The 14,717-nt window shown below is 52.4% G+C and overlaps 1 protein-coding gene across 4 annotated transcripts in view; it reads right to left on the bottom strand.

Moving 5' to 3' along the window:
- ZDHHC18 (zinc finger DHHC-type palmitoyltransferase 18) overlaps window positions 1-14,717 on the bottom strand; it is a 28,931-nt gene continuing 14,214 nt past the window's right edge. For 2 of the 4 annotated variants that reach the window (XM_053209607.1, XM_053209620.1), the window contains 7 exons: window positions 9,351-9,500; window positions 7,642-7,779; window positions 7,474-7,522; window positions 6,834-6,936; window positions 5,142-5,254; window positions 3,679-3,778; window positions 1-733 (listed from right to left, as the gene is read on the bottom strand). In XM_053209607.1, coding sequence (XP_053065582.1) covers window positions 635-733; window positions 3,679-3,778; window positions 5,142-5,254; window positions 6,834-6,936; window positions 7,474-7,522; window positions 7,642-7,779; window positions 9,351-9,500 — 752 coding nt within the window. In that variant the 3' untranslated portion in view covers window positions 1-634. Of the gene's footprint in view, window positions 734-1,291; window positions 1,370-1,816; window positions 3,779-5,141; window positions 5,255-6,833; window positions 6,937-7,473; window positions 7,523-7,641; window positions 7,780-9,350; window positions 9,501-14,717 lie in introns of those variants that run through there. The other 2 variants (XM_053209613.1, XM_027059967.2) reach the window with 2 other exon arrangements.

The following is a 14,717-nucleotide window of genomic DNA, read 5'->3' as shown; positions in this document are numbered from 1 at the left end:
TACGGCAAGAAGAGGGAAACCTTTATTTGGTTAAAAAAGGTACAGACAGCAAACAAGCAGACCCCAGCCGTGGGCTCAGCAGACTTCCTAGGCCCGGCCCAGTTTCCATTAGCTCCTCTGAAGAACGCCGGGCTGTGGAGCCAGCCTGGTCCCTCAGTGCCCGGAGCAAAGGGTACAAGCATCCCCCTGGCATCGCACCTACTTGGGGTGGTGGGGACGGAGGGGGCCGTGGGAACAGTGTCAAACCGGTTGTGCTTAGAACAGTCACCAAACTTGTTCGGCAGCGTCATCAACCACCAACACCCCAGAGGCTCCCGAAGGAACCTGCTCAGCCCCACTGTGGCTCTGCCTGACTCTGGGAGGGGGCAGGCTGTAAGGCAAGATTCCTGAAGAGTCTCGACACCTTACAAATCTGGGGAAGGGGAAGGGGAGTGGAGACGGGGGTGAGTTTCAGCGTCGTATTGTATCACCGTGCTGACAGCTGTGGTATGGCTTTCTACACTCTGGCGTGGAGTGGGGGTGGGGGCAGAAAGGCCAGCCCCCGCCCCCTGTGGGGGGCTCTGGAGAGCACAAGGGCGGGGCAGGCTTGGGGGGCAGACCCTGTAGGCACGGACGGTGGCAGGTGGGCCACAGGTTAGGCAGGTGGAGGTGCCGGGTGCCGGGCTCCCCTCAGGCCGCTCCTGGAGAGGCAGAGAGCAGCAGTCCTCAGGAGGTCCTTAAGCCCCCGCACACACTGGAGATCCCCGCAGGACAGCAAAGAAGGAGAAGAGAGAGGGTTAGCGGACCCGGGAGGAGACAGGAGGCCTGCGGGGGTGCCGCCTGCTCTCCTGGCACCTGCCTCTTCCCCGCAGGAGGGCCACGGCTGGGGCAGCAGGCAACCACGACGACGACGCAGCAGAGACACAGGCAGGGGAAGCTCAGCGGGGACGGAAGCAGGACACAGGTGTTCGTGACTGAGGGCTCCTGCACACCAGGACACCGAGAACAGGCCCAAGCACCTCCGAGCAGGTCCGCCGCCCCTCCCCAACCTCACCCTTCACCTCCTGCTCCAGTGGGAGCTGCTTCCTCAGTACAGAGCAGGGCTGGGCCCTCAGCCCTGCCTTCATGCCCCCGTCCTTCTGCTTGGGGGGGAGGGGGGAGCCCTGGGGGCCCTACCACCGCCAGCACACACACCACACCACACACCAGACAGATGAATGGGCTCCATGGGGTTGGCAAGGCATGCGATGGGGATGAGATGGCGTGTGAGGGGACTAGGCGGTGCTGGCCGACAGGGGAGACACGGTCTTACCAGCTAACCCTCTGCAAAGAGGCCTGTTAGCTCCCCTCAGGCTGTGCAGGAGATGGCAAAATCCTGACAGGTGTCCTCCTGGGGGAGATACCAGAGAGGTGGGCCAGGGTTACGAGTTGTCTGGCTGGGCCCTGCTGCTCAAGGCGGGGCTGGGGGCCAGGGAGGCTCCGGCTCGCAGATTGGAATCTAGGGTCTCGTAAACATTTTCTTAGCTGAGCGGTCACTGGGGGTCAGAGTGAAAAGGCAGCAAGGAAAAAGAACCTGGGGGTCTCCAAATCCCGGAGGCAGGGGAAAGTAGAGGGGACAAAAAGGAGACAGGATGGCCTCTTCTTACATGCCTATGGGGGCCACCTTGCTCAGTCTCCAGCGGACAGACTCGGCCAGGAGAGGAGACCCTTAGCCACATCACTGGCCTTCCTGCCTTCTGTCTCCCCAGGAAAGACCAAGTTTGGCTGAAAGAACAGAGGGCTGCCAGTCGGAGCCTCAGCAAAGAAAGAGCAAACAAAAACCAAACCAAAGCAAATCAACTCTTAAAAACGAAAATTTTATTACAAGCAGGAACAAAGAATACTGGCTTAAATAAAAGGCAGGGGGCTTCCCCTCCTCTAGCCAGCCCCCTCCCCATTTCCCAGTGCCACTGCAGCATGGCCCGGGGTCCTGGTGCTGGGGCGAGGCTGTTTCTCCCAGGGGGGACCCTCTGCAGCTGCCAGTTCTCAGCTGCCTGTGACCCACTAGCTTCTGCAGCAAGGAAGGGCAAGAGGCAAGGACTTCCTAGGTCACTTTCCAAGGGCTTCAGCCCACTTGAAGGGCCAAGGAGGGAGACAGAACAATCTCCTATCTACTTTGACAAGAAACTACAGTTCCCCACGGAGAAGAGACATCCTTTGACTTTGGGGCCCAGACGTAGGCCAACCTCCACTCGCTTCTCGGCCCACCCTGCTCCTTCCTCCCTTTTCTCTGGATGGAGTCCTCCCGCTGGCAGAGAGTCCCTGTTCTCTGGCCGCTGGCACCAGGTCCCATACTCAGAGCCGGGAGGAGGGTGTGCGGCTTGCAGAGTGGCAGCCGCTCCCCACAGCCATTACCCCATCCACCACGCCCAGCCTCAGCCAGTCTGGGCAGGTCCCAGGCTTCCTGATGTCCAAGGAGGAAGGGAAGATAGGAGGGTGGGGGCTGAGCTGCAGCGGGGAACCCAGAGGTCTCTTGCGATCGCTGCACAGGCTCCCTGTTGCCGTGGCTCAGGCCGCTCCTTGCTGCTGCCAGCTGACACCCGAGGGGGATGGCGGGGAGAGGGGCAGCCCAGGGGATGTAGGGAAGCGGGAGCCAGTCGCATTCATACAAGGGCACACGCGAACACACGCACACACACTCGCTCACAGCCAGACGTTCTCTTATAAATTTATAAAACCCAACTTGCTTTTTGCTAATCTTTAACCTGGCACTACACAGATAGCAATGTGGCCGACTGTTTTTTCTTCCACTTAAAAAATGCTACATAGAAAAGAGGTCTATAAAATTGTGCAAAATACCCAGCATTAATAAACCCGTTTCAAGTATTGCCAGCAAGAGGATAACCCACCCAGCCCAAGAACTGACTTGGGAGAGAGGTGGGGAGGCGGGGAGGTCAGACTGGGATCCCTTAGAGAACCCTCCATGGGTAGAGAGCAGGCAAGGCCCCCACTTCCTAGCGTGCTGCCCAGGAATCACGCAGGAGCCGAGGTCTTGGGTGCCTCGCTGGCTGGTTCCGCCTTCTCTGACACAGGCTGTCTCCCACCAACCCCAACTCTGCCCTATCCATCTAGAACCCCAGCTCCATCCTATTGGCCGACGCCATACGAAAAAACACGAACGGAAGAAAGAACAATGGTCATCACAAAAAGAATGAAGGAGCCCACAAACCACAACTGCCCACGGAGGCATCCTCTCCCACAGCCCGCTGTCCAGAGCCGAATGCTCTTAGGTCCCACTTCACCCCCAGGACCCCAGCTGAGCAGAGCCCACCGGCCCCTCCACCTGGGAGGTATCGCACGCAGTCCGCACCCGCATTCACACAGGGCTCGCCCCGGCACAGAGACTCGGCATGGTCCCCTCGCGGCCTCAGGGGCCCTGGCCTCTCTCTCTCCTGTCACTCCTGCTGCTGATCAGCTGCAGGGATCTAGGGCCCAAGGCTGTGGGAACCTGGGTTTGGGGAGCAGAGGGTACAGCCACGGAAGTGCGGGGCAAGCCACGCAGGGTGGGAAATAAATACGAAAAGAGTCTTTGGCGGCTCTGCTTCCCTTGGATGGAATGGGGAGGGTCCCGGCAGGTGTGGAGGGCGGCAGGTGAGTGCGGAGGGGTGGACAAGCCAGCAGGTGGCAAGTACCGAGCCCAGTTCAGGGGTGGCCTCCTACCATGCTGGCGTCAGGCTTGGCTCCGCAGGCTGGCTCATCGCTTCTGATGGGCGAGGGCAACACGGCGTCTGACTGCACAAATCCCCTCCGGTCAATGAGGCTTCCAAAACACAAGGGGGGACGTGAGGGCCCTGCCCAACACCAGCGGTCCAGGCCTGGGGCTGGATGGCAGAGTCCATTTTTCAGCCAAGAAAAGACCCAGCCCTAGAAAGCCTCAGAAAGGGGAGCTGATCTCCAGCTGGGGGCTCAAGACCCTTCCCTTCCAGAGCAGGGGAACCAGAAGGGCCCTCTCTGCACCCTGGACACCTGGTTTTGGACCACCTGATTGATGCACTGTGAATTCAAACCGGCCCATTTTTCGGTCTGGCTGCCACAAAGCCAGGCTGTGGGTGAGGGGAAAAGCAGGATGGAAGAGCATTTGGAAATAGTGCGATTCCCACTGTGACCTACCCCCACCCCCACTGCAAGGATGACACTCATACGAGGCAGGAGAAGTCGGGGACAGTGTGGGGAAGGTCTGGGTCCCGCAGTGCCCACTGCAGTGGAGCTCCTGTTCTGGCACTCTGGTGCCCCCTGGTGTGAAGACAAGGGCACTTCCCAGCAGGGCTGAACCCTCAGGGCGCCACCAGGAGGGAGGATGGAGACCCTGCCCGGTCCAGCCACCAGCACCGGAAGGGAAATGTTGCCCAAGAGTGGCCAAAACATTAATTGTGGTGATCACTGGGGAGTAAGATTACATGTGATAGTTAGTACTCTTCTTTTTAAGATTTTGTACTCTATGTTTTTCTACAATGAGCATATGTGATTAAAAATTACACGGAATTCAGGGGCGCCTGGGTGGCGCAGTCGGTTAAGCGTCCGACTTCAGCCAGGTCACGATCTCGCGGTCCGGGAGTTTGAGCCCCGCGTCAGGCTCTGGGCTGATGGCTCAGAGCCTGGAGCCTGTTTGCGATTCTGTGTCTCCCTCTCTCTCTGCCCCTCCCCCGTTCATGCTCTGTCTCTCTCTGTCCCAAAAATAAATAAACGTTGAAAAAAAAAAATTAAAACAAAAAAAACTACACAGAATTCGGGGCGCCTGGGTGGCTCAGTGAGTTAAATGTCCAACTTCGGCTCGGGTCATGATCTCACGGTTTGTGAGTTCGAGCCCCGTGTTGGGCTCTGTGCTGACAGCTCAGAGCCTGGAGCCTGTTTCGGATTCTGTGTCTCCCTCTCTCTCTGTTCCTCCCCTGCTCATGCTTTGTTACTCTCTCTCAAAAAAAAAAAAAAAAAAAATACACAGAATTCTTTTGTGTGATAAATGCCTTGAGTGCACCCTGCAGGGGATGGTGGACAGAGGGCTTCTGTGGTGTGAAGAGAGGTCTGCTGCTTCCAGAACCTCTTTGAGAGGTGTGGACTCGCAGGGCTATCCCCCCACTGGCCGGGCCAGGCCCTATGACCTCTCCCCATGCTCACCCCTGGCTTACCTGGGAGGTAGGGGGCCGCAGAGCACAGCACAGCAGTTGGTGATAACACTTTTATGGCTGTAGGGATTGACGGAGGCCTCACCGCCCCTCTTGCTGGACCACGAGCCTTTGATCTGCCAGCAGGAAGGAGGTCTGAGTCAGGTACCTCCTTTTACTTCGATTTTCTAGGAGGGAGGTCTAGAGGCTGGGAAAAACCGGTGAGAGTTTTTCCAATTCTGGGTAGACTATTGGAGGGGACATGTCTTTAACTCAAGCTATTCAGTGCGTGTGGGGGACTGCTGGATGTCGGGGGCACCTAGCTGAGAGGAGGAAGCCCTAATCAGGACAGACAGCAGCGCACAGCCAAAGAGAAGCCTCCAAAGGAAACTTCTTGGGTGCATCCTCCCTTCTCCGGCCAGCCACCTCTAAGGGAAGGTAGTATAAGGGGACAGAGCTCAGGCTGACCTGGCTATGAACCCTGGCCCTGCCCCCGACACACTGCATGACCCTGGACAGAGCACTTCCCTGAATCTCAGTCCTCATTTGAAAAACAGGGAACTGTGATAGCATCGTTGGAGATGAAATCTTGCCATCTCTAGATTTGTGAGGCCAGCTATCAAAGGCACTGAGGAGTTTAGCAATGAAGGATACTTGCTTGACTTTAACCCAGAGTTTCCCAAACTCATTTGGCTATAACACATCTTTTTGCTTAACCCCTAGTAACATCTTGAAGAACCAGCACCCACAAGACCGCCTTGGGAGATGCTGGCTGATGTCATTTCTGCTCTGTACCAATCATTCAGCACATGAAACCCTATCATGAGTGTTAAGTTCTGTTTCCCGGAATGAGAGGCTGAGGTCAAGAGATGTATTTTCTGTTGGTCATGGGCCTCTGAGCAGTATCTGATGGTGGCCCTGGCACAGATGCTGTCATTTGCTTTTTTATCATTTGGGAGAAAAGAAGGAGAGGTCAGGTCGGGCCTGGGGCTGAGCACACAGTGGGCGCTCAAACAATGCTTGCTGGTGGGGGTCTGAAAGGCAGCAGGTAGGGAGGGTTGACATAGCCCCATAGTCCTATCCTTGCTGTCTCCCTCAATAAAGATGCCCAAGGGAACCCCAGGGGCACCCTGAGAATAGTCACATCTCTTTGCCTGTAAGTGCAGTGTGGTGGGGCAAGGGTAACCAGGGCTTTTGGCCACAACCCTGACTCTGTCCCTTTCCGGCCGTGTGACCTTGGGGCAAGTCACTCAGCCATCAAACAGGAGAAAAAGCATCCCTGTTCCTTCTGCCTCAGAATTGGCAAAAGGACCCAAAGAGATGATGGGACCTGAAAGAACTCTGGAGACAGTTAACACGCAGGCCAAACGTAAGGACTGTTACGGTGGAGCACTGCCTCTGGGTTAGCGAGAAAGCCTGCGCGGAGGGGCCAAGGCACGTGGGGGCCTTAGAAGACCCTGTACTGGATCTCCCAGGGCCAAGCCAGGAGCACTGGAAGGCAATGTCTGGCCACCCTCTGTCCCCACCCGTGTTACCCCAGCAGCCCGAGTCAGGCGAGTCAGGCTGCTCTGCGGCCGCTGCAGGCCCCCTCCGCCCAGCCTCCTACCTTAGGGCCCCGCCTCCTGCCCAGAGCCCCGCCTCCTGCCCAGGGCCCCGCCTCCTGCCCAGGGCCCCGCCTCCTGCCCAGTGAATGGAGGTTGCTCCAGCCTTACTCACGTCTTCGTTAGTTGTCAGGTTGGAGGCGACGAGGTAAGTATGAAACCCTGAGAGGCCCAGGATGGACCAGATGGAGAAGAAGCAGATCACCAACTCCAGCACAGTGAGCAGGGTGGTCAAGGACCCACACCGGGACAGGGCTGGGGGCCTCCCCGGCCCCTGGAGGCCTGCCATGCCCAGCCCTTCTCACCTATCCTTCCGTGAGTGATTTCCCCAGAAAGGAGATGAGTTTGTAACCTTCCTGCGGTCCAGTCACTTCTCGACAGGATTACCTCCTGAGCCCTAAGAAGGGTTCGGGAGCCCATTCAAGAGCAGGACGGGTGATGGACAGTAGGGGGAACTGAAGTTGCCAGGCACCAAGAACCCCGCACAAGAACCCCGTCCCGGTTGCTTGGTGTCTTAAGGGAAGACAGGGACTGTGGCTCCTGAGAGTTCGTGGCCACCCCAGCCCTTTGATCAGACTGTTTAGGATCAGCTCTAGCCGGGGAGGAAACAGAAGCAGCTGGTATATCAGATTATTCTAGAGGACAAACATTAGCGCTACACCATTCCCCCCCGGATTACAGGATGAGGTGTGGGGATCCACCCCAGCGAAGGGGCCTCGTTCCCACCAGGGCATCTATTGGCTGACAAAGGATATCTCGCTGGTGTCTCCTTCAGAGTGGAGAGGAAGTTGCTTCCCTGAGAGCCTGGGGAGGGGAAAACAGGACAGGGCACAGCTCAGATGGACAGTGACCACAGCCCCTTGACTTGGCAGAGCTTGCCGGCCCACCCCTCCTGCACACCCCTGCCCCCACTCCCAACTCACGCAGCGTCAGGTGGGTGACCACACAGGCGAAGATGAAGGCCGTCAGGAACGAGAGGGAGAGAATAAACGCGTAGAAGAAGCGGTAGTTCCGTCTCCCCACACAGTTGCCCACCCAGGGGCAGTGATGGTCAAACCGTTCTGGAAAAGAGCCCGGCGGGGGGGGGGGGGGGTGGAGGGGAACAGGTTAGTGTGCCTGGGCTGCAACCAGCACAGGTGTTTGGAGGCCTCACGCCACAGCTGGGGCTTTCTTCCCCCACACTCTCTGTACCGGCCCATTCAGCCGATTCGCAGCTCCTCACACACTCCCTGCTTCTGGGCCTTTCTGCAAGCTTCCCACTGCCTCACACATTCTTCTCTGTCTCTTCACCTGGTTAAGGGCAATTCCTCCTTCATATCTCAGCTGCAAAGCCACTTCCTTAAGAAAGCCTCCTCTGATCCTAGACAAGGTGAGGGCCCTCTGTTACCCGCTGCTACTTATCTTCTGCGGCTCTTTGCCCATGTGTGTTTACATACTTATTAATAATTAGCGGACTGGCCAATTACCCCTTCTGGATGGTAAACTCCACGAGGGGGCTAGTGTTGGCCTCACACCGAGCTGAGTCCCACGTCCAGCTGTGCGTGGTACGAAGATGCACAAAAAGTACTTGTCGCCTGGCCTACGACCCTGGCCACCTGCGACAAACAATGCTCCCCATTCCCTGCTCCAGAACTAGAGGCTCAGGGAGGGGCGGAGCCGCTCTGTAACTTGTGGAGAGCTGGCATGTCAGGCCTGGCCAGAGGGCTGAGCTCACACTAGCACCCCAGGGCGGTGGGGGGGGGCGGGGGGGGCTGGTGTCACACCCAGACTGGTAATGAAAGTCCTCTGTGGGAATGTGGATCACAAGCCCACCGCAGGCCTCCTACCATGGCCAGCACCCTTTGCGGATTCTCAGGGAAGAATAACGCCCACTGAGTCACCCACTCGGCTGCCTGCTGTCATGGGGTGTTCCCTACTGTTCTCTCAGGGAGTGCTGAGCTAGCGTGATGAGCTCACTGCCCTGGGGACCATGCTCAGTCACCATGGCTCAGCTCACCTGGATCCTCTTACATAGCATTTCCCTTATGACACCCTTCCAGGGGCACACCCTCGATCCCCATCAGAGCTGCCCGGCCTCTGGAGAGCAAGAAGAGGAGACAAAACAGCCTCTGGTTCCCCAGCAACCACCGCAGGTGTGGGCCTGGAGCTTAGCTTCCAATCCTGGCTACATCCTCTCTACCTGACTGGCTTGAACTCCTCTGTTCTCAGATTCTTGTCCCTCCCAAACCCTGGGAATCAGATCAAAGTCATTCAGTATAGCTGGCTCTGGGCTGCTGGATGGTAAATCATTCTCTTTCTGGCCCCAAAGTATCTAGAATGTTATTGCTCTAGTCTCTGGTTCCTAGAAACTTGGACCTACTGAGGACCAGGCTGAGGCCTGGGAGAAGGGTCCAGGGTCTCTCTGTATCTCCCCCATACTTCAGAGCTGGGGGAAAGGAATCTACCAATCCTGGGCTGAGGCCAAGATACCACTGGTCACACTCTGAGCCTCTCCCCACAGCCCTTCCTCAATCAGAGCAAATGTGGGTGACTTCCTGCCCAGCTCTGGCTATTTCAGACACCCCCCCGCCCCCATGAGTGACTCCTCTGTCTTCAGGGCTCCCTGCACCACTCCCCGCTGCCTCCCACTTACCCACACAGTTGTCGCAGACACTGCAGTGTGAGGTCCGGGGTGGCCGAAACATCTTGCAGGTGAAGCAGTACTTCAACTTGACCATCTGCCCGTTGATCATCACCTCCCGGGTCCGAGGGGGTGGCCGGTACGTGGAACTGCCTGTGTTATCTGGGGGGGGGAGGACAGAAAGATGGGGAATGTCCAAGCCCAGAGCCAGAAGCCCCAGCTGGGTGGAAGCCACTGCTGCCTGGCACGGACAAGAGAAGCCTTAGGGAAACTGTTTCCTGGGAACAAGCCATTGGCGGGCCCAAGGAGGGGACAGATATTAAGAGCTGCTACCTACCGAAATTTGCTGTGTGCCAAGCCCTGTGCTAAAGCATTACCCACGTGCTCACGCACTGCTGGTCTTACACAACTTTGAGAAGGCAACTCTGGGAAGACTGGGGGAGGTTTATCTAGTCAAGCCTAGACCTAAGTTCCAGTTTCTAGGAGGTACAGGGGATGGAAGACAAAGTAAACAACACTATGAGAAAACAATCAGATCCAGAATGTGGGGCACCTACAACACCACTGATCCTGATGTCTAACAAAATCCACGTCACTTACAAAGAGAGGGAGATTGTTCTAAATGAAGAGACGTGAACACATGCAAGGCATGATTCTAGACCGGATTCTGTCTTGAATTTGGTGGGAGAGTGGTGAAAAAGGCCTATAGATTAGAAATTTGGGAACTATTAATTTTCCTAGCTATAATAACGAAATTAGGGTTATGCAGGAGGTTGTCTTTAGATTTTGAAGACACAAGTTGAAGTATTTATGGATACGGTGTCTATGATAGCTACAATTTACTATGAAATGGCTTCATAAGAATTGTAAGTACAGGGGCACCTGGCTGGCTCAGTCAGTTAAGCGTCCGATGTCGGCTCGGGTCATGATCTCACGGTTCGTGAGTTGGAGCCCCACCTCGGGCTCCATGCTGACAGCTCGGAGCCTGGAGCCTGCTTTGGATTCTGTGTCTCCCTCTCTCTGCCTCTCCCCTGCTTGCACTCTGTCTCTCTCAAAAATAAATAAACATTAAAAAAAAAAAAAAGAATTGTAAATATAGGGGCGCCTGGCTGGCTCAGTCGGAAGAGCACGCAACTCTGGATCTCGGGCTTGTGAGTTCGAGACCCATGTTGGATGCAGAGATTACTTAAAAATAAAATCTTAAAAAAAAAAGAACTACAAATATATATGACACAAATAAGATACACTAATAACAACTATTAAATCTAGATGATGAACATGCATAAATTAATTATATTGGGGCGCCTGGGTGGCATAGTCGGTTAAGCGTCTGACTCTTGGTCTCAGGTCATGATCTCACAGTTTGTGAATCTGGGGCCTGCATCTCGCTCTGCGCTGATGGCACAGAGCCTAGTTGGGATTCTGTCTCTTCTTCTCTCTGCCCATCCCCCGCTGGTGTGCGTGCATTCGCTCTCAAAATAAATAAACTTAAAAGAAAGAAACTCATTGTATTTCACACTTTTCTGGATGTTTGAAGTTTTTCATAATAAAAATTTTAAGAGGAAAAGAAATGCAGAGATATATTGCATTCATGGATTAAAAGACACAATTTTAGAAAAGGTTTTATTCTCCCTAAATCAATCTGTAGATCAACATAATCCCAATCAAAAATCTCAGTATGGTTTTTTTTTTTTTTTTGGGGGGGGGAGGGTTGAAATTGACAAACTCGTTATAAAATTCATATGGAAATGCAAAGGGCCAAAGACAGCCCATGCATTCCTGAAGGACAAAGCTAAGGACTCCTATGACTAGAGATCAAGACTAATGATAAAAAGCTAATGATTAAGAAGGTCTGGTTTGGGTGTGAGGGTAGAAATGCCGATCAATGGAACAGAAAAGAGAATCCAGAAACAGACCTGGCATGTAAATGACCAAGTGGTTTACGACAAGGGTAACACTGAAGTGGTGTGAAAGAAAATGGGCCCCCAATAAACAGTGCTGAGTCCACTGGGTAAACAAATGGGGGAAAAAGCATCTGTATCCTGCCTCCCACCAAACACAAATTCAATTTCAGACAGATTGTAGCTCTAAATGCAAAAGCCTGGGATTAAAAAAGAAAAAAAAAAAAACAGGAGACATGACTGTGGAGCAAAGATTTCTTAAGACCCAAAGGGGCAAATTATAAAAGAGCAATTTGGTATAACTGCATCACATCAAAATTAAGAACTTCTTTTTCTTTAAGTATATTTGAAAGAGAGTGCGAGCCAGGGGAGGAGCAGAGAGAGAGGGAGAGAATCCCAAGCAGGCTCCATGCTGTCAGCACAGAGCCCAACATGGGGCACAATCTCACAAGCTGTGAGATCATGACCTGAGCTGGAATGAGGAGTCGAACGCGTAACTGACTGAGCTACGCAGGTGCCCCCAAAATTAAGAACTTCTATCTGGGGCACCTGGTTGGCTCAGTTGGTAGCACGTGCAACTCTTGATCTCCGGGTCGTGAGTTTGGCCCCATGTTGGACATAGCAATTACTTAACAAAAATAATAATAACTTGTGTTCATCTAAAGATACAATTAAAAAAATGAGGGGCGCCTGTGTAGCTCGGTCAGTTGGGCTCCAACTTTGGCTCAGGTCATGATCTCACTGTGAGTTCAAGCCCTGCATCGGGCTCTGTGCTGACAGCTCAGAGCCTAGAGCCTGTTTCAGATTCTGTGTCTCTCTCGCTCTTTGCCCCTTCCCCTGTCATGCACTGTGTCCCTCTCTCTCAAAATAAATAAACCTTAAAAAAAAAAGTCTTAAAAAAAAATGAAAAGGTGACCTTCAGAGTAGAAGAGTTGAACAAGAACAAAGCATTTGTAGCCAGAACATATGAAGAATCCCTATACGTCAGTAAGAAAAAGTTCAGACATCTCAATTCAAATGTGGACAAAAGATTCAAACAGGTATTTCATAAAAGAAGCTGTCCAATGGCTAATAAACACATGAAAAGGTATTCATGCTCATTAGTCTTCAATGAAATGCAAATAAAACCATAAAATGTTACTACCACACATGTACCAGAATGGCTAAGATGAAAACAATTTTAAAAATCAAGTGTCAGTAAAAATGTAAGGCAACTAGAAATCTCATAACCACTCTGAAAACCTATTTAACACTAACCACCAAAGTTCAACATATGCACCCCCAGCAAGCCCACTCCTAGGTATCTCCCCAACAGAAATGTGCATGATTAAAAAAAAATTCTTTAAAAAAAATTTTTTTAAGTTTATTTATTTTTGAGAGAGAGAAAGAGAGAGAGACAGAGCTTGAGGGGGGAAGGGCTAGAGAGAGAGGGAGACACAGAATCTGAAGCAGGCTCTAGGCTCCGAGCTGTCAGCACAGAGCCCGACGCAGGGCTTGAACTCACGAACCGCGAGATCATGACCTGAGCCAAAGTCGGACGCTTAACCGACTGAGCCACCCAGGCGCCCCATAAAAAAAATTTTTTTAAGTAAACTCTACACCCAACATGGGGCTCAAACTCATGACCCTGAGATCAAGAGTCACATATTCTCTGACTGAGCCAACCCGGCCCCCTGAAATGTGCAAGATTTGATGTGCACCAAAAGATGTACAGGAATATTCACAACAAGAATCTCATAATAGCCAAAATCTGGACCTACCCAAATGCCCATAAATAGTAGAACAGATTAACAAAAGGTAGTATGGAGTTCTGTAGAGCAAAGAATGAACGATCCTCAACCACACATAAGAACTATGGGTAAATCTCATAAACATGTGTAAAGTGAAGAAACCACACACGTAAGAACATAAAATGTTCAAAAACAACTAAAAGTAATCTAATATGGTAGCAGTCAAGATCATGGTCACCTCTGGAGGGGTGACACTGACCAGAAAGGCAAGGGGGAGCTCCTGGGACACTGCTCATATACTGTTTCTTGATCAGGGTGCTGATTACATATGTGTGTTTAGTTGTGAACACTCAACAGAACACTTAGGATTTGTACACTTTTTTGTAAGCCCATTATGTTTCAGTAAAAACTTAACAAAAAGAAAGATTTAAGGGGCTCAGCTGGTTGAGGGTCTGACTTCAGGCTCAGGTCATGATCTTGCAGTTCGTGGGTGGGTTCGAGCCCCACGTCGGGCTCTGTGCTGACAGCTCAGAGCCTGGAGCCTGCTTCGGATCCTGTGTCTCGCTCTCTCTCTGCCCTTCCCCTGCTCCTGCTGTGTCTCTCTCTCAAAAATAAATAAACATTAAAAAAAAAATTTTTTTTTTTTAAAGAAAGAAAAGAAAGGTTTAAGTAACTTGTGCAAAGTCACAAACTCATATGCTGGCAAGCAGGAATCCAAACCCTGGTCTGTCATATGCAAAAGCCCACAATTCTACCCACTGAGCCTCTTGGTCCCCCAGACCTCAAAGGACCAAAGTCCCCAAGGCAGTGGCTTATTTCTGGACAGAAGCTGAGAATCACATGAGGCTGCCTGTGATCCCTAGCCCTTTACTATGCTCCCAGCCATCACTTCTACCGGATCCACTCCCCAAATAATATCTCCAGTTTGGCCACCTGCCTCCAATGATTACTGAGTGTCCGGCAGGTGCCAGGCACTATTCTAGGCACTTGGCATGCATCAATGAAGCACACAGACTTGTGTCTCACATTCCAGTTACCAAACAGACTCTTTCTTACTAGGCTGTTCACCATCCCCCCAACCATAACATGTTTAAAATGGAACTAAGCAGGGGCCCCTGGGTGGCTCAGTTGGTTAAGCGTCCAACTTTGCCTCAGGGCATGATCTCATGGCTTCTGAATTTGAGCCCTGAGTCGGGCCCTGTGCTAACAGCTCAGAGCCCGGAGCCTGCTTCAGATTCTGTGTGTGTCTCTCTCTCTGCCCCTCCCCAACTCGCACTCTGTCTCTCTCTCAAAAATAAATAAACATTAAAAAGAATAAAAATAAAATAAAATAAAATAAAATTAAATTAAAATAAAATAAAATAATAAAATAAAATGGAACTAAGCATCTGAACATCTTTTCTTTATTTTTAAAAAATGTTTATTTTTTTATTTTTGAGAGAGAGAGTGAGCGAGCGCGTGAGCACGAGCTAGGGAGGGGCAGAGACAGAGACAGAGGATCCAAAGCAGGCTCTATGCTGACAGCACAGAGCCTGATGTGGGGTTCAAACTCATGAACCATAAGATCACGACCTGATCAGAAATCGGATGCTCAACTGACTGAGCCGCCCAGGCGCCCCAGAACATCTCTTCTTTAAAACAGGCAGCATGACAAAGGGCAGGGGGTTTGAGGCCAGTAGACACACTCTGAAACCCGGTTTTGCCACCCAGTGGTTAGGTGAAATGTTAAAGCCAAATGTACTTCTCTG

This window comes from Acinonyx jubatus, chromosome C1, assembly GCF_027475565.1.
Source record: "Acinonyx jubatus isolate Ajub_Pintada_27869175 chromosome C1, VMU_Ajub_asm_v1.0, whole genome shotgun sequence".
Lineage (NCBI taxonomy): Eukaryota > Metazoa > Chordata > Mammalia > Carnivora > Felidae > Acinonyx > Acinonyx jubatus.
Note: the sequence above shows the minus strand (reverse complement) of the source record. Positions and strands in the feature narration are given on the sequence as shown.